The following is a 25,575-nucleotide window of genomic DNA, read 5'->3' as shown; positions in this document are numbered from 1 at the left end:
CATACTTTATTTGAGATATAATCAGATGCACAGGCAAAAGTGTTCCATAACATACTTCAATCATTGACAGTTATTTCGAAATCAAGCACAGAATAAGTGTACAGGTATTTTCTTCTTCAATCTGAAAGATACAAAACAATTTGAAAATAGATAACAATGCTAATACTTTAAACTTTATTAGTATTTACCTGCTATCATGACTTTGTCATCATCACATTTTCTTATGTAACAACTACAGTCTTCCTCTGCTGATTTACACGAACAGGGGTCCTTTGGTGGTATGATATAATCAAATCCTCGTGTGTAGTCACATCTACAGCTGGCATCTGCTAAGGAACTTTCATTACTAGCCAAAATCTGCCCACTTGATATACATAAGGATTTACCAAATGCACATTGACTATTTCCATTAGTTGTAAAAGTAAATGGTTGGTATTGAATTGCATCACATGGAACTTGTTCTAAGTTTGGGTTCAAGGTGTATTTTGTACCTGAAAAAAAAAAGAATCGATGTGACCACTGTCCGATTCCAAGTCAAGTAAATAACCTTATGGTCAGTCATATGATATATATAGAGTGAAAAATCAAGATGTTTTGATTTTTTTGTTCAATCTGTTGTAATGGTTTAACTTTGTCGGTGATATATAAATTGCAATGTATGTCCATTGTACTCCTGCTTTAGTCCCAGAAACCATGTGATGTGTAAGAATTAACAAAATAATGAAATACAGCAGCATGCTTCATGTAAGAACACATACAAAACCGTTGAGAAACATAGTTTCTTACATGTTCCTTCGTATGTAGTTGTTTCATTGGCAATTACACTTAATAGCCTATGTCTTTGTATCAATGCTTCAATGCCATAGAATATATCCCAGTCGGTTTAAAACCAAAGACTGTAAAAACTATTCAACCTAAATTTAACTGTATTCAATTGATCAATCATTTTTAATGTGTATTCATTAGTTCATAATTTTTGAAAGTGTGAATATCAATCAAACTGATATCTATTTTTTATGTGTATTAATGTTCATTAATTAAAGTTTATGTAAGTGTTTATTTCCTTGCAGATGCCATTTGTTTACTTTATCTCTTAATCTTGACTTATTTATGGAAGTCTGGAAATTGTCTGACCGCAATGTTAATAGTCTATCTTGTTTGATATAAGGCATGTCAATCTTGAGTAACTCCTCCCTTACTTGTCTAGGGTACATTAGAAATTTAGTTAAGTTGCAGTTGTAATTTGTATATGGATTAGATACACATGTTTATTTTATGTAATATTTTTATTTGTAATTATTGAAAATGGCTTCGAAAAAACGAAAATCCGCTACCGTTGTCGATTCAAATATTTCAAGCAAAAAATCAAAAGAGGAATTAATAGCAGAACTTGTTGTGATCGGAGTTAATGCTCCTGCTCCGTTCAGTCAAGAACAATTACAAGCTTTATTAAACGCTAATCGTCAAGCTATGCTTGCTGTTAATGTGCAAACAACTGATGACACAGAAGTTAATGATATCATATCAAAGAACACTATTCGTGAACTATCGGCCAATGTTAAATCGCTGACCGAAACAGTTAAAAGTCAAGGAGAAATTCTTAAAACAGTAGTGGATCTTCGAAAGAATGCTACCGGGAGTGATATATCGCACAATTCTGGTACCCAAATTCATTCGTCATCTCAATTAATCGAAACACAGGGATATAGTGCTTCCTGAAAAGTGTCTGCTGGTATGTTTCCTCATATGCAAACAGTGTCACAAACCCGGCGACAAAATATTAAAGAAGGCAAGTACATTAATTTAGTTTCTTTGCTAATTCCTGTAAATGAAAATCAAAGTGATACTCCGCAAATAGAGGCAGATGGATCTATTCTCCTTCTTAAACCAAAAGATCATCGCCTGCAGCGTGATTTATCCATCCACGAATACATAGAGGCATTTAACATTTACAAAAATATTGTTTGCGAATTCGAATATCGTCGGGTAGAACTTGACATGTTCTGTCAAGATATCATAGAAATGACGACGAAGTTTAAAGGTAACCTTTTCAATGAATACCATAAGGCCTTCGCTAAGAAAGTTGCGGCAATTAAATTAACAAAAGGTTTGACCGTTGACTGGTCAATCAGAGATGAGAAACTGTATTCTTCAGTTTGTTTAGGGAGAGCTATCAATACATGTGGCGTATGTGGAAGGTCATTGCATAGCACTGAAATGTGTAACCTATCTGATACCTCACAGGGAAAAAACAACTATTCCCAACAAAAGCGGAATCCTACAACACCGTATTCTAAACCACAATCAGCCGATATTGACCCATACGGAAGACCAAAGCTATTCCACAAAGGAAAAGAAATCTGCAACTATTATCTCGCTGGTAATTGCTACAGGGGATCCGCGTGCCGCTATGCTCATGTTGATATGAATATAAAATCGTCAACTCAAATCAAACCCTCTACAAGTGGTGTACCAAAAACAACCAAACAAGCAAATATATGACTAGATAATGATAATGTGTTTATGTATGCCACGACACCAATTAATGTAGAAAAGTTATCGTGGGAGTTACAAAGACATCCAGATGGACATTTCGTAAATTCATTAATTAACGGGTTACGTAAAGGATTTTTTACGGGCGTATCATCTTTACCGGAAAAGGTCTTAGAATGTAAAAACCTGCTTTCTACTACAAAATGTCCAGATGACGTTTCCGGATTAGTCAAATCAGAGTTAGACAATAATTTTGTTATAGGCCCATTTACGAAAGCACCTTTATATATACAGGGTTAGTCCGGTTGGTATTGTTGAAGGTAAATATTCAAAAAAGAAAAGACTTGTACTTGATTCAATAAAGAAGATTTTTCGCTTTCGTATATTAAAATCGATGATGCCATTAAAATCATCAAAGAATACGGTTTTGCCTCAAGGTGTTGTAAATTGGACGTATCTAATGCATTTAAATTAATCCCTATTCATCCGAGTTTATGGCATTTATATGGATTTAAATGGGAAAATATGTATTACTTTTACACTAGATTAGCATTTGGTTGTCGTTCAAGTCCTAAAATTTTTGACAATTTATCTATCGCTATGTGTTGGATTTTACACAATAATTATGGAATTAATACAGTTCTACATCTACTAGATGATTTCTTAACAATCGACAGACCGTCAGCAAATGCTATTTTTTAAACCAATTTTCTGCTAGCTCATTCATAGAAGGATGATAGAGAATTTAGAACTACGATAAAGTTCGTTCAAGTTCCAATGAAAAAGATGATGATACATTAATCGAACTTATTCATAACCAAAGATAGGACAACAAAAATATTACGGCTTATTTATGTTAATTTCCAAACTCAGTTATATTCACCACAGTCAACATATATTTCAGTCAAACATCTGTTTATACCTAGGCCTGTTGATTTATGAATCAAATTATCATCCAATGCACATGATCTTACCTTCTCTAGAAACGTCTTCAGGTCCACAAGTTTCTGTGAATACAGATTTTAACAGATCAAATAAGCATATATACGTCTTTTGGTCCGCACATCTGTAAGACCTGGAAGTGAAATTCCACTGTGACGAATGTGGACATTTCTTGTCATATCCATTTGAATATGAAAAAATCGTAACCTAAAATAAAAATAAACATGGCTTATCAATAAAACTATTACAATAGCAATATTGATAAATTCTTTGTTTAAAGAGGTTGGTCAAAGTTCACGCAGTAAGTAATTTAACTAACTAATCGTCTATGAGGCCCTCGCATGACATTCAAACAAAATAGACATAAACACATAGTTAATTTACGTTCATGTATTCCATTGAATCCATATAGGAAGAAATAATTACATGTAGTATTAAAAAAAAGAATATGCCATTGAAAATTAATAAAAAAAAGTAGGCGTTTACACATAGTTTAATAAAAAAAATAAAGTTCAATAAATCATTATAAGAGATTAAAAGTTTAAATTAACGCCACTAGAAAAAGCAGAAAACAGAAAAAGAATACACGAATCAACACCAACAAAGTATGTAAAAGTAATTAAATTACTGATCATTCAAACTTATTGATGCTTTGTGTTCATTAAAGTCTTTATAAAAACCTTAAGAAATTTGTTTCTGTATCTTGTCAAACCCGGTGATAAGTCTAAATTAATAGGTCACATTCGGGATACACTGGTTGGTTCCCAGAGGAATATAGATTGTTGTTTGAAAAACATGTCCTCTTAACGTAACAAATATGTCGCCAAGCAAGAAGACAATAACAATCAAAACCAAGGAGTAAACAAAGACTCACAAAACCAAAGGACATTTACATCAACAGTTATAAATAATAAATAAGAAACAACACGAACTCCAATAAAAACCGGGAGTGAAAGCGGATGCTCCGTAAGGGTAAACATTTCATAAACCGTATACGGCACCCGTCGTGTTATTTCTTTGTACAGTTCGGTAATGATGGAAGGTTATTATACTAATGACTGAGGAAGAATATCAGATATGAATTCTGACACACTTTTGTCACTTTTATTTTGAAATCAGGCATTTTGACAATGTCAGTTTCAAAGAATTAATGTTTGAATCAGATTTATTTTTAACAGAGCACTTTTAATCCCGCTTGAAGACAAGATCTAAGTTTGCCATTATTATTATTAATTGAAACTTAGAGTTTGGAAAGGAAGAATACTTTTTTAAACTGTGTACGGTCAACGGTTTTGATTATATTGCCTGATGAAATAGTCTAAGAATGTTTGAACACTAAAAGATTTTTGGATTTTGTAGTATTCACATCTGATTAACGTCACCTCTAGAAAAATACTGAACTCAGAGGAAATCAAATCGGAAAGTCCCTAATCACTTGTCAAAATCAAATTACAAAACACATAAAAAACGAATGGAATACAACTGTTATATTCCTGCCTTGGTACAGGCATTTTCAAATGTTGAAAATTTATACGTCACATATTTTTGTCGTTCAATGTCATGAATGCTTATACAAACAATTTTTAAAATTCACATGGGCAATGTTAGCATACAGGGTTAAAAACCAAAAGTATGTAAGAATTTATTTCAGAAATAGACCAAGATTTAAGGGGGTACCCAACACTATACCCCAAAAAAAACCTGTCGTTTAATTTTTCTTATTTTTACATCATTGATAAGTTTGGCATAGCTGAGCATTCTGTAAAAAATTTTAAGAAATTGAACCGTTGGTAAAAAAGTTTTGGCCACCCAAATATGGCATAGATCACATGCTAATTCCGGTCGATTTTTGAATTTCTAAAAACATGGGTATAGGTCTATACATGTTATTTTTTTTTTAAATTTAGCCTGAATCGACAAAAGCTTAATTGAGAGCGATGAATAATGCAATTTTGAGTCGATTCATACCCTTTACTTATAGTTTTGGTGTCTAAATTAAAATTTTGGTCTGAAATAAAAAAAAAAGGGGTCTCAGAGGAAGCAACCCAAAATGACCATGATTGGCAAAATATTTTTATCTAAAAACTTGGATTAAAAAAAAATGTGTCGTTTATTTTTTTTTAAAAACTAACCATTTGTAGTATTATATTAGTTGATTATTCTGGCAAAAAATTAGAACAATTTAACCGTTAGAATGTTTTTAATTTAAGATTGAAATACCCCCCCCCCCCCCCCTCATTTAAAATGACAAATTCCATTCTGAGATTACATTTAGGCCATAACTTTTTTGTTTTTTTATCTAAGCCTTATATATTTTGCATGTAGATGTATCACCAAGAAGCTAAGTATATTATAACATGATTACCTTTAAGTGACCTTCAAATTTGACCCCAAGGTCAACTTAAATATTTTTTTCATAAGAAACATGACCACAGGTCACCACTGTTTTGTCCTTTGACTTATGCCTTACATCTTTGGCATATGGGTGTATCATTATGAGGTTTATATGCCCCTTTATAATTATGACCTCCATGTGACCTTGACCCTAGACCTGAAGGAGGATAACTGTATTTTTGGCGATAAACACTTGACCTGGCTATGACTTGTCTTTGGAGGTAGGTTTGAGATATTTGTCTGTTTCATTCAAATCAATTCAATACAATTCACTTCAAATATTTATTTGAAGTTGGTATTTAGTAATATCCAACAATCTTTAATGATCTATACATATAAAACAATATAGACACATACATTATCACGACATATAAAAAAAAATCCATGCATACAAAATCCATATTTTATTATTTCATGCATACAAAATATGGAAACTATCTGTTACAAGACAAAATTTACTTGCGGTTCCATACAATTTAAAATAATGGCTTAGTTTCTATTAAGGCAAATTAAACTTACAGACCAAGTACAATTAAAATGTACATGTATCTTTCAAGATTTAAAATTTTAAAAGCAACAAAAAAAACAAATACAGATTCGCTGGACTGAACTTCATTAGTAAATTAGTAATATTTTATAAATTCAAAAGAAAGAATAAAGTCAAAATATTGAACACCTTATCTGTTAAGACCAAAAGGTATGAGATTACATTTTTTTTATAGGAATTAATTATGCTTTATTGAAGAAGTTGTATCTAGAAGACTTAGACAGATGAACATTCATTGTGATTTCTTTTGATACACAGGTAAACAAACCTTACAAAAGAAAATTAACTAGACCATCAGTACCTAAACTTTGGGACCAAACTTGAGAAAAAATCATGGGACCAGAACAAAATTAAATCTGTAGCTGTAAATAATGTCATGGTCTATATCTTCAATCATGACAAATAAAAGTATCAAGCATGATAGAAAAAAGAGTGAACTGGCATCAATAAATTGGTCATCATCCGCAACTTTTTTCCTTTCTTCCATTATCTTTAGAAATACTGTTTGATAACCATACTCAGTCATACATGAGTGAGAAAGACAGGGATTATTGTAGCATAGACCAAATAAAACTAACATGAATGAGATAGAATCCATCTCTGTATGCCCCCTGAAAAGGTTCTAATGTAAAAAAAGTGAGGAAGACTTAAAGATTCTGGGTCCTGGGTACCCATCTGTGAATTACATTCTTTGACTTTAACCATTAACAAAGATATGTGGACATCATTTGAGACACAACTTCATATGTGATGCATATAAAATTATATATGAACATGGATATAATCGTGCCATATAATGTCACCCCAGGCCACTTTTAGCTGTTCTTAAGTAAAACAAATGCAATATTTTCAAACACAAATTCAGCTATCCCACATTGACTTCAGTAATTTACCTGGATTTATGATTTGCCAAATAATCATGATATTCTTTTTGACAGTGCTAAACAACCATGTGGGTACCTTTACATTACTTCAAATTATTCTCAAGTTTATTTATAATCACAGACCAGCTGATGCAAGTGAACATACATGCAAAGTATAGACTTTAAAAATCAGGAGTAGATCTTTACTACATGCATAGCATTGGGTTCACAACCTTAGTTTTAACCTTATGATTTTATATAAGTATGAAACATCTTCTGGTGTTAATGAATAAACATGTGGTATGGGTTTTGCTCATAGCGGAAGGCTGTACAGTGACCTGTAGCTGTAAATATCTGTGTCAGATGGTCTCTTTTGAAGAGTAATCTAATGTCTCATTGATATCATATAGCCACATATCCTTATTTATATTTACAAGTATAATCTTTAAAATCATGACTGTAAAAAAGTCATTGAGCTGACAAAATTTGATACTGGTGGACGGACTGGTTGACAGACAGATCAAATTATGGTTGAACCATAATATCCAGGTATTCTTATTCAATGAATGACATTTCAAGTAAATAAATATATATAAGCAATAAATTCTTCATTATGTCAATGGAACTGTTATTCATTCTTCATCTTTCAGGTATTCACTGAAGGCTTTCACACTTTTCTGTGGAACTTTATGGTCTTCGAATACAAATTTTATCCCATTGCTATCTCTTGAGGCAGCCAGTTTAAGATGTTTAAGAGAAATACCCTCTTTCGCCAGTCTTACACAGATCAGCCTACTTACTGCCTTGCTCTTTAAGATATCGGAGTAAGAATCCAGACATTTGTGGTAAACAAATGCATACAAATCATCAGATTTGATGTGGTGAGCCAATTTCATTTCATATAAACTATGCAAGGATTTAACATCCTCAATAGCATTGTGAGCCAAGTAAGTTTCTCCTAAAAAATGCTTCACAAGGGTTTCCTGTTTGAAGTTAGGAATATCTGAATTTGAAACATATTTTTTGGCAACTTTCAAAGTGTCAATAAATCCTTTAACAATAGTAGAAAATGATGTAAAAAGTTTACATTCCTTTAATTTTTCACTAATTATTGGAATGTCAAAATTGCAAATATTATGTCCAATTAGAATTGGATTGTTAAATTCTTTGATGAAGGAAATAAAATCTAGCAGTGCTTTCTGTAGTGTTACAGGTTCCACTTTTTGACCTCTTACATACATTGTGTTTGTTGAATGACTATATGTTATTCCAGTTACCTTACTGGCTTCAATATTAATTTCAACTCGTGGAATAACATATCTCTGAAACTTTTTCCCATTTGTAAGTGCTGCTATTTGAGTGATGTCACTTTTTCTACCTAATCCGGTGGTTTCAAGGTCAAAGAAAACATAACTTTCAGTTCTATCTATTTTCAAAGGCGGTGGAATGTCAACTCCTTGGTCAGGGTCTTCTTGAATTGACAATTCCAACTGGTTTTCATAAGTTTTACGCTCTTTTACCAAATCTTTTCTGGAATTAATATTTCGCTTCCTTTTTTTCTGAATTCTGGTGATCTTGAATTCTTTTGACTGTTTTTTTATCTTTCTTTTTTCCTTTTTTTTGTCTCGAGCTGATGCAATTGACATAGTCAATTCACCAGGAGAAAGGCTGGCTGCTTCATTAACCTGAAAGATACAAAAAACTAACATGATCCATCTATTACACCAGTACACTGTCAATTTCTTGCAAAATACCACATAAATTGGGGTCAAATGCTTATTTAATTTAGAAAGATCATATCATAAGCAACAAGTGTACTAAGTTTCAAGTTGATTGCACTTCAGCTTCATCAAAAACTGCCTTGACCAAAAACTTTAACCTGAAGTTGGCCTAACAGATGCACAGACAAACGAATGGACAGACAGACAAACGAAAGAACAGAGGCACAGACCAGAAAACATTATGCCCCTCTTCTATCGTAGGTGGGGCATAAAAACTTAGCATGTTGACCTTAATTCAGCAATCTGCATAAGATCTAATAACTGACAGAGATTTCAAAATATACACATTTGACTTTAGTAATAAATAAGCAAACAGTTTTCTTTTTCTTCTGCAATTTTTGATAATGAAAGAATATATATTTAAGTCAGATCTAATAAGTCATTGCTTGATTTATGGTTGCTTAACGTTCAGTGGCAAATATGTCATGCATGTTCAGGACGATAACAAATGAACACTGGTGGCCTCACATTCTGTAAAGTAGTTTCAGTGGATTTTATATTTATCTCCACATTCCTGGGCAACCTTCTAAAATATAAAGCTTAACACGGCCATAGTTGCGGCCTGATCACTTTTCCTAAGTCAAGCTGTCTGTGACAAAAGTTGCAGACTCGACAAAAACCAATAACTTACTTTTGACAAATAACCATATCCCTCATTTTTCTGCAGAACTGCTGCCGACAGCCTATTTTGAAGGGAACAGGATCCACCATAATGTCTGAAATAGAATGATTGATTAATTTATTTTGAAGACCATATTATTAGTTACACAGTGTGCAATTGTCCTTATAGGAGAATGTTATTGGCCCAATAAATTCAGTATTAGGACAATTGAACACTGCAATGAATTTATCCTGCTTTTGTTATATGACATATTTAGACAATATATGTATAGTGTCTTGAAATATGAAATTTATTTGTATGAGGCTAAAAAACGGGAAAATGCCGCATACAAATAAATTTCATATTTCAAGACACTATACGTATATTGTTTTTATACTGAAATCGAAAAAAAATATTTAAAAATGAAACAAGAGTGCACACACTGAAATGTCTCGCCTTCTTAACTAATCCTTGATACTATCTTGATAGACCTAAATATAAAGCTTTATTACAACTGTCACATAAACTCAACATTAACCAAGAAAAGGAAACATTGATCAATCAACCATGAAAATGAGGTCAAGGTCAGATGAACCATGCCAGGCAAACATGTACAGCTAACAATTCTTCAATACAACAAATATAGTTGACTTATTGCTTATAAATAAAGAAAAAAATAACAGACCAAAACACACAAACACTTAAAACTTAGCAATGGACCGTGAAAATGAGGTCAAAGTCAAATAATACCAGCGTAACTGACATAAAGATCATAAAATATGTCCATACACCAAATATAGTTGACCTAATGCATAAAGTATTAGAAAAATAGACCAAAACTAAAAAACTTAACTTTGACCACTGAACCATAAAAAATGAGATCAAGGTCAGATGACACCTGTCAGCTAGACATGTACACCTTACAATCATTACATACACCAATTATAGTAGACCTATTGCATATAGTATAAGAAAAACAGACCAAAACACAAAAACTTAACTATAACCACTGAACCATGAAAATGAGGTCAAGGTCAGATGACACCTGTCAGCTAGACACGAACACCTTACAATCATTCCATACACCAATTATAGTAGACCTATTGCATATAGTATAAGAAAAACAGACCAAAACACAAAAACTTAACTATAACCACTGAACCATGAAAATGAGGTCAAGGTCAGATGACACCTGCCAGTTGGACATGTACACCTTACAGTCCTTCCATACACCGAATATACTAGACCTATTGCTTATAGTATCTGAGATATGGACTTGACCACGAAAACTTAACCTTGTTCACTGATCCATGAAATGAGGTCGAGGTCAAGTGAAAACTGTCTGACAGACATGAGGACCTTGCAAGGTACGCACATACCAAATATAGTTATCCAATTACTTATAATAAGAGAGAATTTAACATTACAAAAAATCTTAACTTTTTTTTCAAGTAGTCACTGAACCATGAAAATGAGGTCAAGGACATTGGACATGTGAATGACAGAAAGTTCGTAACATGAGGCATCTATATACAAAGTATGAAGCATCCAGGTCTTCTACCTTCTAAAATATAAAGCTTTTAAGAAGTGAGCTTACACCTCCGCCGCCGCCGGATCACTATCCCTATGACGAGCTTTATCTGTATAGTAAAATAGCTGATTGCAGTATAATATCATATTCAAATTCAATATTAGGACAATATCAGCAAAAAATATTTCAGATATTGAAACTAAAACTGTAAAAAAATAAAAATATTAGGACTATAAAGCATCTCAATTTTTTTTTTATTTGGTCAATGGTATAAGGGAGATAACTCCAATTGATGTAATTTAAAAATGTACTGAAATTTATTAGAACAATATCAACCAATCAAATTGCGAGAAATTACTCTAAATCAGGATAATGTTTTTGTGGTTATACCTTATACTTTATATTGATTAATATAAATTAAAAACAAATTAATTATGAATGCAATAACTTATATATATGATCATGAATATTCGTAAAGAGTACACACAAGCTGTAAATTACTAAACATTATAAAGTATGTACAGAAGTCAAACTATAACTATGAGTCGATTCAAACACTAAAGAAAATATTCTGTCCCACATTAAACCAAGAACATTTGTAAGTTCAATTATCTCCCTTGAAATATTTCAGACATAGATTATACTTAGTCATACTAGAACACACCCGTGATATCACGGGTCCGTGACTGAATTAAAGTATATAACTATGCGCAAGCCTTATTTTAGTATTACTAGTATTGTCATCTGATAAAGTCATGCCGATTATAAGATACACAGTTTTTCTCTGCTTTCAAGTCTTTCTGTTTGAACCCGTCGAACTGAAACAATAATATTAATTATTTGGAAAACAAAAGGTCCTGGAATGGAGTATTTTTAAATCAACAGCATTGTCCTATATAACTTATAAATAAAGTTGAGTTCTTTGCTTCGCTGTTTTACGTCATGCCCACTAACAAATTGAAAACTGTACCTATACGCCTTATTTTTAGTCCGGATTTTTAGTATTCGTATTGTTATCTTAGAAAGTCTTACTGATTAAAATACTACAATAGGTAACAATTTGACAATTTAGTAGTGTCAACTCTGTGGTTATGACCCGTGTATATAGCATATTAATCCTGAATACAACCGTTTGGTGGTGCGCCTGTCAGATGCGAAACGTACAGATAAGGTAATAGGTAACAGGTGAATATACTATTGGTATCGGTAGCGGACTCGAACCGGAACTTCTTAATTATTGGCAATATTAATTACGTGGAAAACAAAAGGGCCTGGAGTGGTGTAATTTTTAATCTACACCTTTGTACTATATTAGTTATATATAAAGTTGAATTCTGTGATTCGTCGTTTTTACGTGATGACGGCTGACAAATTGGACTCATATTCATAGATTCATATCATAGTCCAAATGTGTAAAGTTTCATCAGTATCAGTCCATTTGTTCAGGATATGTTGCTCTTCGAAGACATATGGACAAACAGACATAAGGTGATATATTTTTTGTTGGGGATTTTACAACAAAATGAAAAGACCCAATTTGCATACACATATTGGCATGTCATGCATTAGCTCTTTGTGAATACTGTTGTAGATACCTTGCTTTAGGTGCCTTTACTGATACAAGTTGATTAAAACTTTCATTGGCTTGTGTTGATCCTAAATCAGTTATGGATTCACTCCTACTTATCATCTTTCTGACTAAGCTTTGTAACTCCTCCTTTAATCCATCAGATGTCAGTGGTTTCCCGTTTGGCAGACTTTTGTACCTAAATTCAAATAAAAAATCAATACTGCAAGTATGACAATTAGTTTATGTAGAGTTTAAAAGTGGCTCTAAAGAGCCTGTGTTGCTCACCTTGGTCCAATGTGCATAATCAACAAAGGACACTCCCAAAACTTTTAAAACAATATATGAAAAAATTTCTGTTTTGTTGATATTTATTAATGATTGTTTAGTCTATTTAGTTTCTCTCTATCTTTCATAGTATATTAACCATATTTGACTTGTTATTTGACTGGCTCATCATTTTTTTTTTAAATTCAGATTTCTATTATAATTTATCATTATTTACAGCAAATGCAAAAATGGAAAAATGGTCCCTATGGGCAATAACCCTAAATAGAAGATGTCAAACTATTTCCTTCATTGCCTCATATTAGATCTTGTATTGCTGATAATCCTCAATAATATTATAGGGTTAGTTGCATGAATATTGGAGAATATTGTCCTGAGTAGAATTTTATGTTGCACAAGCTTGCAAGTGTAATATATGTTCTATGAGGGACAATATTCCCCAATATTCATGCAATAACCCTTTTATTGTATCATTGTATAGCAATATAATATTTGAAAGTAAAATTTGGTTTAAAGTAAGATTTTGTTGTTGATGACGTCATTAATTTTTGAAGATTTATTGCACTAGTGCTATATTGTAATTTATCATATACTTAGACTAAATAACATATGATTTTTACTGTATGATAATAGCATTAAATGAACGTAAATTCCATATTTTTTGAATTGGTGCTTAGCGGGCTGATATGAAAAGTTTATCACATGCTTCGATTGTTATCACATGCTTTTCCGTAACGTTATCGCATGGCATTCCAGTGATACTTGGCAAATTCCATAAAATACACCTCAAATGCTACGTATTCAATGAAAAACATTACAAAGTAGTGTACAAATCAATGATTTGGATATTAGAAAGTTAATTGTGTAAAATAATAATAAAAAAATAGATAAATAAAAAACAAACAAACAAACAAATTATTAGTAAATGCATTTTTAAAGTTTTAAACAATATAATTTTAAAATTACTTTTAAAAAATTGATTTGCCAACATGTTTATTATGTATATTTTTGTCCATTCGTCCATGTTAAAATATTTTTCTTCTCTGTTTAGTCATATGATAGAAAGATTTCATATCGAATGTACTAAATTTGGGGTTCGTGAACTTTTCACTCTTTGAACTCCTATATGGGAACCACGTTAAAGGATCAATATATAATTCTTTTTTTTTTCTCCACTGTTGAAGCATATGCGGCTCTTGTGCTGATATTGAACCTTGGGCTGATAATACATGTGATATGAAAAAAGCCATGTAATAATCTGATATTATTGCATGCTATACTTTTGGTTACTTTCTGTGGGAAATATTATATAGCTATGCAATAATGTAGGGTTATTGCATGAATATTGGGGAATATTGTCCCGAGTAGAATTTCATATTGCACGAGCTTGCGAGTGCAATATTTGTTCTACGATGGACAATATTTCACAATATTCATGCAATAACTCTTTTATTGTATAGCAATATAATATTTGAAAATAAAAATTGGTTTAAACTAATATTTTGTCGTTGATGACGTAATGAATTTTTAAGATTTGCAATAATGGAATTTATTGCATGCTAACTTTGGTTACTTTCTGTGGGAAATATTATATTGCTATACAATAATATAGGGTTATTGCATGAATATTGGGGAATATTGTCCCGAGCAGAATTTTATATCGCACGAGCTTGCGAGCGCAATATATGTTCTACGAGGGACAATATTCCTCAATATTCATGCAATAACCCTTTTATTGTATAGCAATATAATATTTGAGAGTAAAAATTGGTTTAAACTAAGATTTTGACGTTGATGACGTCATGAATTTTGAAGATTTATTGCACTAGTGCAATATTGGAATTTATTGCACGCTAACTTTTGGTTACTTTCTGTGGGAAATATTATATTGCTATACAATAAAATGAGTTATTGTGCTTACTTGAAATTTTCAGGATTTGTGTTATATGTACACCAGTCAACATCTTCACATTTTTCATGACTACCAAATACATGTGGCACAATTCTTTCCAGATTACATTTGATGTCATCTTCTGTCTCTCCTCCTTTTATTGCATACATAAAACATCTCAAAATGTACTGCCTGGTTTCATCTTTCTGTAACTCCCTGTAACTGCAATATAAATTATTAAATAAATGTGCATGCATAGAACATTAAACTGCAAGTTGCAATAACTCTTTAAAAATTATGCATATCAATGAAAATAATGTAAGTATAATAAAAAGGGGCATTTTTAAAGCTCAAAATGTCAAAGTCTGGATGTTGGAATATATAAATTTTTATCAAAGAAGCCCAAGAATTAAATTTTTTATTGAATAACAAAAAATCAATTTTGGACCTTTTGGACTTCAATGTGGACCAGTTAGACAACAAAATATCAATAATCTAAATCCATGGTTAGATTCAGCATATTAAATAACCCCATTTATTCAATTTCTGTTTAATTTTGGACCCCAATTTGGTGCATCTTAAAAACAGGGACCATAATTTAAAATCTATTGACATGTTCAGATTCAGCATATATAAAAGTATCCCTAGAATCAAAACTTCCAAAATCAATTCCAACCATCCTTTTGTTGTCATTAATCTTGTTTGCAATATCTGATAGATTTCTATTCACTTATAAATACTAAAATTATTGTGCAAAAACCAAATATGTTCAGACGACTACAACAACTTAAGGTGGTACCCAACACTCTCACTAAAATTAATTTGGCTCTTTTAATTTTCATAAAATTTTGACAAAGTATTTACGGCCCTTTGACAAAAATATAAAAAAAATTTAAAATTTGAACCAACCATTTTATCATAAAAAATACACTGGTTATATAGCAGTTTGACAAACACTAATTTTGATCAATGAGAAGCTTGATATATCCTTTCCAACACAACGTAATTAAAACGTTCAGCTGATTTTACAGAGTTGTCTCCCTGTAGTATCAGGTACCACCTTAATATCAAATACGCTTATCTCGCCAAAAAATGTTTTTGCGGTCACATAAAAATCTAAATTTGTACATACAAAACTTTTTTTTAAACCACATGTCTGTATTTTTAAAGGTTTGTTCTTTGTTGTTTTTTTTCCAAAATTATTGATTAACAGAAGTATATACCTTTTAGAAATATTATGCAAGCTTGTAGATATTCCCTTTTTGACATGGTTCTGGTCGTCCTTTTTTGAAATGTTGTCAAACTCAACTTGTAGTCTTGCTGTTGTTGATGCATCATTATCTGCATGCACAACTGAAACAGAACTTGAGAATATACATAAAGGACTAAAATTTAGGACCAGAAAAAAATTGGCAATTGAAATTTTCATTAAACATGACAAACATACCATATGGGCTTTACTCATTGTTGAAGGCCGTACCGTGACCTATAGTTGTTAATGTATGTGTCATTTTGGTCTTTTTGTGGGTCATTTGCAATCATACCACATCTTCTTCATGGTTCATGGTTCATTCTGACCTAACTTAATGTTGAATTTGTATAAAACATTCAATAGAACACCATTTCCTAACACACATAGACTTAGGAAATCTAGAGATGATCTTATGTAATTGCAACTGCATATTATAATAATAGTTGATGTAGTTTTTGATTGACCTAGAAATGACCTACTGGAACATGCTTAAGTTAGCTTATCAAAGATGTGAACCTGAATGGCATTGTCAAAATCACAAAGGCAACACTTTAGTGTAACACCTTTTGGCTTCATCATATAACAGAACTGTAATGATGCTTTATTGTAAAGATATTATTAACCTTTGATTTCACATCCATCATCTTTCAACCTGTGAGCCATTGTAACAGCCATGTCCGCCTCCATAGCTTTACTTGATCCATGCCAATTCAAATGGCAGTCATGGTCTGGAACAGTTTCTTTCCTGGATTGGTGGTACTCACAGGTCTTACATGCTTTACTACGTAATTCAAAAGACAGTACTTTCCCAGATTCTTTTCCAATGAAGGTTGAGTGTCCTGTAGAAAGTTTCGATGTAATTATTATCCCGTACAGAAATTGCTAACAAAAGCACATGAGTTTCACATGTGAAGCACATGAGATGCACGTAAGAATTGTATGCAAATAAGTTTGCTCACATGTGCAGTTAGATAGTTTATATGTGCACAAAAAAATTCCAGAACTGATTATTATAGTCCATTCTTATGTTGTACTGTAATACCACTGTTCCAGGTTAGGGTAGGGTCAGGATCCTGATAACACGTTTAACCCACCACATTATGTATGCATCATGTCTGCCCAAGCCTGTAATTCAGTGGTTATCATTGCTTATCATATGTGTTACATATTTGTTTTTCATTCATTTTTTTAAATGAATAAGGCCATTATTTTATTAGTTTGATTTTTTTTACATTGTCATTTCAGGGCATTTTAGAACTGACTATGCGGTATAAGCTTTACTCATTGTTGAAGGCTGTAGGGTGACCAACAGATGTTAATTTCTATTTTATTTTGGTCTGTTATGGAGAGTTGTCTAATTGGCAATCATACCACATCTTCCTATATATTTTCTCAAACTCATTGCATTAATAAATCAGACATAACATATACAGTAACAAAAAAAAACACCATATTTAATTACTTTGTTTTGTTTCAATAAACTGGAGGTTTAAGAGTAAATTATTGCTTGATTGCTTTGATTTTTTAAGTTTGGTTTCAACTGGTTTTACTGAAAACATCATTCTTACCAGTATTACTATTGTAATTCCACCCAGAGCCTCTCTTCTGCCAACCACCATCAAAACTAGCTTCAACCTATCAAAATATAATTTTATTTCTAGTATTATATATATATATATATTATATCTGCCTGCATGTAAATATAATTTGAAAGAAATTGTATCTATAGACAGACTGTAAGTCAGGGTAAATTTAATGACCATTTTATTCTTTTTATTCTTGTATAAAACATTCAATAGAACACCATTTCCTAACACACATAGACATAGGAAATCTAGAGATGATCTTATGTAATTGCAACTGCATATTATAATAATAGTAGATGTAGTTTGATGTAGTTTTTTTGTGCACATATAAATATTTTTTTGTGCACATATAAATATTTTTTTGTGCACATATAAATATTTTATTCTTCCTAATTTTTTAAAAATTAATTGGTAGAAAGTTTTTTATGTAAAATGTTTCATTTATATAGTTATGGGAAGATGTGGTATGAGTGCCAATGAGACTTGTAACTCTCCATCCAAACAACGATTTATAAAAGTTTAAAAAAAATAAAATATACATGTATATATGAATCAATATACATGTATATGGTATATATTGGATATTTGTAGAAATAAAATATCTTAATAAAAAAGAGTAATTAAAATCAATTTTATAGTCTATATAAACTATATTATATATTAGAACAGGAACATCAAATCAGGTATATAAGTGCATACAATGTATCATAAAGGAATTCTGACTAATTTTCATAAAGTGTCCATATTTTATACCCTTTGGTCTATAGTTTTGCAGTCAATATATATATATTATATAGTAAGCTAACATGCATGAAACCTGACTGAAAACAGTTGTTAAAAGTTTGATCTTCTGTTATGCTGTAAAACAATGGTTTGGATTGGCAGAAAATACATTAAACCCCAAAAATGATGTTACACACCATGTTTCATTAAAATAAAAATTGTTTTTCTTCATTTCAAGGCATAAATTTATATTTATTAAACTTACATTATTATTGGTACTCTGTGCTTTTTCTTCTTCCTGTGCAGTTCTGCATGATGTGTTTGCAACTTCACCAATCTGCTTACTTAACTCCTTCTCCTTCTTTCTCAGAGTGTTTTCACTGATAGATGGCAAATTACATTCAGCTAGAAAGTTTTGTAGATGGGTAGGCCCTATTCCTGCATGTATCATTCCTGAAACACATAAAGATAGTAAGAAAAAAGATATATTAAAAATGCATGTAATTTTCTCTAAACAAAGTTTTAGGTTAAGGTATGAGACATTTTTGAAGGTTTTTGAATATATTATAAATAGACATTTGGTGATTAATATACTTTTTGCACTGGATTTGTCATAAGGACAATTTAAGAAAAGAATAGGGTTGTCTGCATGTGCATGGTGTATACATTATTGTACATTTAGTTTCTGCTTTAATGATGGCATTGTGGTATTTGTATAAATCATTTGTATTCATGGTTAATGTTTGAAAAGAAATACATTTCATTTACCAAATCAAAGACATATTTTCTTAGTTAACCATGATTTAAAAATGTAATAAAAAAATATAGGGGGCCTGGTCCCTCCTATTATATAATAAAAAAATGATGCATTCTTTAAAGGGATCACTGTAGCATAACTGGAACACATGCCTCCTCTTACTGGAGCCTTAGGGGGGTGGGGTGGGGGAGGGCTTATAAAATTTTGCATGGTTTTAATTTGCATTTAATTGCAAGCTTTAACATGTTTAAGCAGGGAGGGGATTATACAACTTACAAGTACAATACATGAGTCTACAATAGAATAGAATATTTTTATTTCCCAAATTACAGGGCCCATAAAGGGATTAAATCAGATACTATGTATCTTAAATCTGTATGAAGTACAAAGGGACTCTCTATTACTAGCTACATTTATGGAAGATTCTAGCTAAACTTGATTAGGTTTTTTATGCTAAAAATTGTATTTTTTCTAAATGTAAACCTACCTAATGCTGCTTTTGTGTTGATGTCATAACTGCCTGTTGGTCCTCTTTTTCCTGTCTGGACATCAGTGACTGTTGCACAAAGATCACATCGAATCATGATAATTCCACTTAAACCAAACAGCTTTTCTCCTACTGTATTTGACAGGTGAAGAGGGGACTTGCAGATACAGCAATACATTCCCACTGCGAGGAGATCTAATTCGACTATCCTCCTCCCCAAACCCCAAGACTGTTGTTTCCCATAAAGTGGGTCAGTGAATTCAGCCTCTGCTGCTATATCTGTGTGGTTATGAAAGTAGTTGGAGTGGTCATTGAATACTCCAACTACCTCAGGGTCCTTCTGCTTTAATTCATTTGACCATTTAAAAAAATTTGACCTCTTATTCTTTTTAACACTAGCTTTACCAAATTTGCCTGTTACATCTCTTTCCTGGTTCATTTAAGCAAAAATTTTAAACTATATATAGATTGGAATAGTACAACAATAGCCTGATCGTCTGCTCTTAGCAACAAGTAAACATTCTGATCTGGATTTTAAAACTCTTGCATATTGCATGTTATTTTAAAACGCTGCAATGAATTAGACCAAAGCACTAGAGTTATCTTTCTTAGGTGTTCTGTACCCCCTTAAAAAAGTCCAAAAGTTCCTTAGAATTTATAAGAATCCACAAATGGTTCATTTCACTACGTGATGAAATGATTTTGACGTTGGTGGTTCCACCGTATTTTCTAATTTATAATAGAAATATAACATAATGACATATTATATATCATATATAACATACTTATAGGATTTTTTTTAAAGTACAGAGTCACGTTATAAGAAAGAACGAAACACAAATAAATGTTTCTTGTTTCTCGTTTCTTATATAGACGAGCCCTTGGTTTTCCAGTTTGAATTGTATTACACTAGACATTGTAAGGCCCTTAACAGCTTGCTGTTCGGTGTACACCAAAGCTCTGTGTTTAAAGTTGATTTTTAACTTTTTTATACATTGTGACTTAGATGGTGAGTTGTTTAATTGGCACTCATACAACATTCTCTTATTTATCCATACATGTGGCAAGTTGGCAGGGCTAAATTCATCGGAACTTTACTGTTTCTCACGAGTGGTGCGAGTATGCAGGACTAAATATATCGGCATTTTCCTTCTTTTTTCATATCAGTGGGGCGAGTTGGCCGCATTAAAATTATACAGATTTAACAAAAATGATTAAATAAAATTGAGAATGGAAATGGGGAATGTGTTAAAGAGACAACAACCCGACCAAAGAACAGACAACAGCAGAAGGTCTTTAATGCAGCCAGAAATTCCAGCACTCGGAGGCGTCCTTCAACTGGCCCCTAAACAATAAAATAAAATTGAGAAAGGAAATGGTGAATATGTCAAAGCGACAACCACCCGACCATAGAGCAAACAACAGCCGAAGGCAACCAATGGGTCTTCAATGTAGCGAGAATTCCCGCACCCGTAGGTGTCCTTCAGCTGGCCCCTAAAATATGCATAATAGTACAGTGGTAATGGACGTCATACTAAACTCCGAATTATACACAAGAAACTAAAATTTAAAATCATACAAGACTAACAAAGGCCAGAGGCTCCTGACTTGGGACAGGCGCAAAATTGCGGCGGGGTTAAACATGTTTATGAGATCTCAACCCTCCCCCTATACCTCTAGCCAATGTAGAAAAGTAAAAGAATAACAATACGCACATTAAAATTCAGTTCAAGAGAAGTCCGAGTCTGATGTCAAAAGATGTAACAAAAGAAAATAAATAAAATGACAATAATACATAAATAACAACAGACTACTAGCAGTTAACTGACATGCCAGCTCCAGACCTCAATTAAACTGATTGAAAGATTATGTCTTCATCATATGAATATCAGGTACAATCCCTCCCGTTAGGGGTTTAGTATCATACTATCATAAAATATATGAGAAGAACATAACCCGTGTCATGCCAACAACTGTTTTTTTTAGAAATAAATGTGTTTAGTTCCGATGCAAAGACTCTATCAGTGAATCAATGTTAAAGCCAAAATATGCAATCTTTAATGACCTGACAACAGTATCGTAACTATATCTATATATACCAGATCAGTGATAATGAACGCCATACTAATATACACAAGAAACTAAAGTTAAAAATAATGCAGACTAATAAAGGCCAGAGGCTCCTGATTTTGGACAGGCACAAAAATGCGGCGGGGTTAAACATGTTTATGAAATCTCAACCCTCCCCTATACCTCTAGCAAATGTAGAAAAGTAAACGCATAACAATTTGCACATTAAATTAAGTTCAAGAGAAGTTCGAGTCTAATGTCAGAAGATATAACAAAAGAAAATAAACAAAGTGACAATAAACAAACTACTAGCAGTTAACTGACATGTCAGCTCCAGACCTCAACTAAACTGATTGAAAAATTATGCCTTCATCATATGGATATCAGGCACACTCCCTCCGGTTAGGGTTTATGTATCATACCAACGATCATAACATATATGAGAAGAACATAACCCATCTCATGCTAACAACTGGCTTTTAAATAAATGTGTTCAGTTCCGATGCAAAGACCCTATATTAAAGCCAAAATATGCAATCTTTATTGACCTGACAGCAGAGTCGTAATTATGATAAACGGACAGAAAGTCACAGGACAAAAACTCACAGGACAAAAAGTCACAGGACATAAAGTCACAAACTTGGTAGGACAAAAAGTTACAGGACAAAAAGTCACAAATAATTTGTCGACAATTGTTTGAATATATAAGAGAAATATCTTGAAATATTTACTTTTTAATACATACAAGTACACACCCGTGATATCGTGGGTCCGTGACTGAATTAAATTATATAACTATGCCTAAGCCTTATTTTAGTAATTGGTATTGTCATCTGATAAAGTCATGTCGATTATAAGATACACAATTTTCTCTGCTTTCAAATCTTTCTGTTTGAACCCGTCGACCTGGAACTTATCAATTATTGGTAATATTAATTATTTGGAAAACAAGAGGTCCTGGCTATCCAGGAATGGAGTATTTTTTAATCAACAGCACTGTCCTATATTAGTTATCTTAGAAAGTCTTGCTGGTTGCTGAATAAAACTACAATGGGGAACAATTTGACAATGATTGAATTTAGTAGTGTCAGCCTTTTGATTATGACCCGTGTATATAGCAAAATCCTAAATACACCGTTTGGTGGTGCGCCTGTCAAATGCGGAATGTACAGATAAGATAATAGCTAACAGGTGAATATACTATTGGTATCGGTATCGGATTCGACCCTGAACTTGTTAATTATTGGCAATATTAATTATGTGGAAAACAAAAGGGTCTGGAGTGGTGTAATTTTTAATCTATACCATTGTCCTATATTAGTTATATATAGAGTTGAATTCTTTGATTTGTCGTTTTTACCCGATGACGGCTGACAAATTGGACCACGTAATTTTAGTATTATAGATATTCATATTAAAGTTTAGGAAATGTGTCATTATACTTGAAAAATCAAGATTTATTTAATTCTAATCATGCAAAAGATATATTTCTTTGCACCATGAAGCCATTTAAGTGCCAAGCCATTTTAACATTTTGTTTTAACAATTATTTCATCATCTTTGATATTTTTTGGATAAATTTTGTTAACAAAGTTGGTTTATATACAATAGTTCAAGAAAAAGACAAAATATTTTTCTAGAAATAAGCAGTTTTTATTCAAAGAAAATAATCAGAAAAAATGAATTGTGACTTTTTGTCCTGTGACTTTTTGTCCGTGACTTTTTGTCCTGTGACTTTTTGTCCTGTGACTTTTTGTCCTGTGACTTTCTGTCCTACATTCGTAATTATATCCCTTATTAATAAGTCTATTTAAAGGTTTTGTTAGCTTCTGAGGTGAATACTGACATTTTTGTGTTTTATAAGAATATAACCATAGAAGATTGAATATGAAATACCTGAACGTATAAGAAGTCTACATGTTGAGCTATATTTACGAATGAAGTCCTTGTGCCGATGATAAAATTTAGTAAATGTCTTGACTAGTTTGTGATATCGAAAACCCTGGTGTAATAATTTTTCAGTAATACATAAATTTCTCAGGTTAAAATCTAAAACTTTGTTACTAACACGAATAATATGTATATATCCTTTAATTATGTATACATCCTATAATAAGAAACCTGTGCATATAAATGAGTATAATATAAGGATCTCTCCCGGCCTGTTATATAGATTTCTAAAGAAAATTAACATAAAGTCAATGTGTAAAATTGAGAATGAAAATGGGGAATGTGTCAAAGAGTCAACAACTCGACCATAGAAGAGACAACAGCAGAAGGTCACCAACAGGTCTTCAATGCAGCGAGAAATTCTCGAACCCGGACGCGATCTTAAGCTGGCCCCTCAACAAATATATAAACTTCAGTTGTTCAGTGATAATGGACGTCATACTAAACTCCAAACTTTACTTGTTTCTAAACACATAACCTATAAACTTTGATTTTATATATTGCAAATTTGTTTCACTATTGCATTAATTTAAGAGTATAAATTACCTTAATCAACTACGTTTTTGTGTACCCTCACCATATTGAATTGAACAGTTGATCTCGATTACACGAGCAGTGTCACAAACATGCTAAATCAGCTGAAATGGCCACCACTAGCTGAGAGACGCTTAAAAACCAGACTTATTTTATTTTATAAAGTAATACATTGTCTTGTTGCCATTCCATCGCATATTCTTGAACAAACAGACAGCAGAACAAGACAAAATCATACTCAGACATACAGACATATCCAAACTTCCAAGGACACATACAAATGGTCATACTTCCCGCGAACAATTATTCAATGGAATTTACTACCACAAACTGTAATTGAAACCACCACTGTAGACAGCTTTAGAGATCAGCTAACACCAGCTGTTCTCTCTAGCTTCAAATAAACAAATTTAAACAAAACATGTACATATATTTTTAATCACAATCTGTAAATACAAACACTCCAATTGTTATAAAATATTTTTATAAATTTTGTATAAATTTTTGTCAATCACGCATGCGCAACAACATGTATTCTTCAGTATTGAAGCCTTGTTGACCTTAAAGAAGAAGAAGAAGAAGAAGAAGGCAAGACTTAGTGACAGAAATTTTTATCGACTTACAAATGACACTAGTAACTTAATAAATATTGACTTCATGCTGCTGTATTTCTTTTTCCAGTAACGAGCACTTCATTATTTGCTGTCATCACTTCCCTTGAACCAGTTTTGTTAGTCTCTACCATCAAAAGCTTCTAAAATGTTCATGTTACTTTCGTTTTGGATTGTTGCTCGGGAAGGTCTATAAACAGGACAGATAAAACCAGGGCAGTTATTTTCGATACGTTTTTATCTGTAACTTTTGTTTTACTCAACATATTGTTAAAATTTAAATTGCATAATAAAGAACATGGTATTTACTTATAGTATTTGCAAAAAATATAAAAATAAATAATAACTAAGTTAAAAAAAATCTGCCAGGACAGTTTAATTTTATCAAAAAAATGGCTGAAATTGCCGAGAAAAGTTTACTTATAATTGAAATATTTTTCCCAAAACAACTGTCTGGCATAATATTTTTGTATGATTATAAAGATTATGAAATATTCATTCTAAAAATCTATAATTTAATATTTTTTTCAGCTTTTAAAGGTAAAAAAATCTGCCAGGACAGTAGCCTTTCACGTTGGAAATTTTGTTGAAATTATTTCAAAATACAAATACAAAGTTGAATATCTTCTTTAAAATAAATGTCTGGTAAACAAATTTAGTTCATTGGAAAGTTTAGAATATAAGCTTTATGAAAATATAAAATTATA

The 25,575-nt window shown here is 32.0% G+C and overlaps 2 protein-coding genes across 2 annotated transcripts in view; both read right to left on the bottom strand.

Annotated features, from left to right (window-relative positions):
- Positions 1-25,051, bottom strand: part of LOC139515342 (uncharacterized) — a 58,780-nt gene extending 33,729 nt beyond the window's left edge. The window contains exons 1-3 of the mRNA XM_071304908.1: positions 24,881-25,051; positions 3,468-3,642; positions 189-491 (exon numbers count right to left, since the gene is read on the bottom strand). Of these exons, the coding sequence (XP_071161009.1) occupies positions 189-491; positions 3,468-3,642; positions 24,881-24,916 (514 nt within the window). The 5' untranslated portion in view covers positions 24,917-25,051. The remainder of the gene's footprint in view (positions 1-188; positions 492-3,467; positions 3,643-24,880) is intronic.
- LOC139516984 (uncharacterized) lies at positions 7,729-21,048 on the bottom strand. The gene is made up of 9 exons (XM_071307503.1): positions 19,704-21,048; positions 18,725-18,912; positions 17,719-17,785; positions 16,774-16,989; positions 16,122-16,251; positions 14,929-15,120; positions 12,748-12,918; positions 9,652-9,736; positions 7,729-8,924 (listed from the first exon to the last, which is right to left on the bottom strand). The coding sequence occupies exons 1-9, from the start codon at positions 20,140-20,142 to the stop codon at positions 7,872-7,874; spliced, it is 2,541 nt and encodes an 846-aa protein (XP_071163604.1). The 5' UTR covers positions 20,143-21,048; the 3' UTR covers positions 7,729-7,871.
- Positions 25,052-25,575: the final 524 nt, after the last annotated feature.

Source organism: Mytilus edulis, chromosome 3, assembly GCF_963676685.1.
Source record: "Mytilus edulis chromosome 3, xbMytEdul2.2, whole genome shotgun sequence".
Taxonomy (NCBI): Eukaryota; Metazoa; Mollusca; class Bivalvia; order Mytilida; family Mytilidae; genus Mytilus; species Mytilus edulis.
This window is presented reverse-complemented; position numbering and strand designations above follow the sequence as displayed.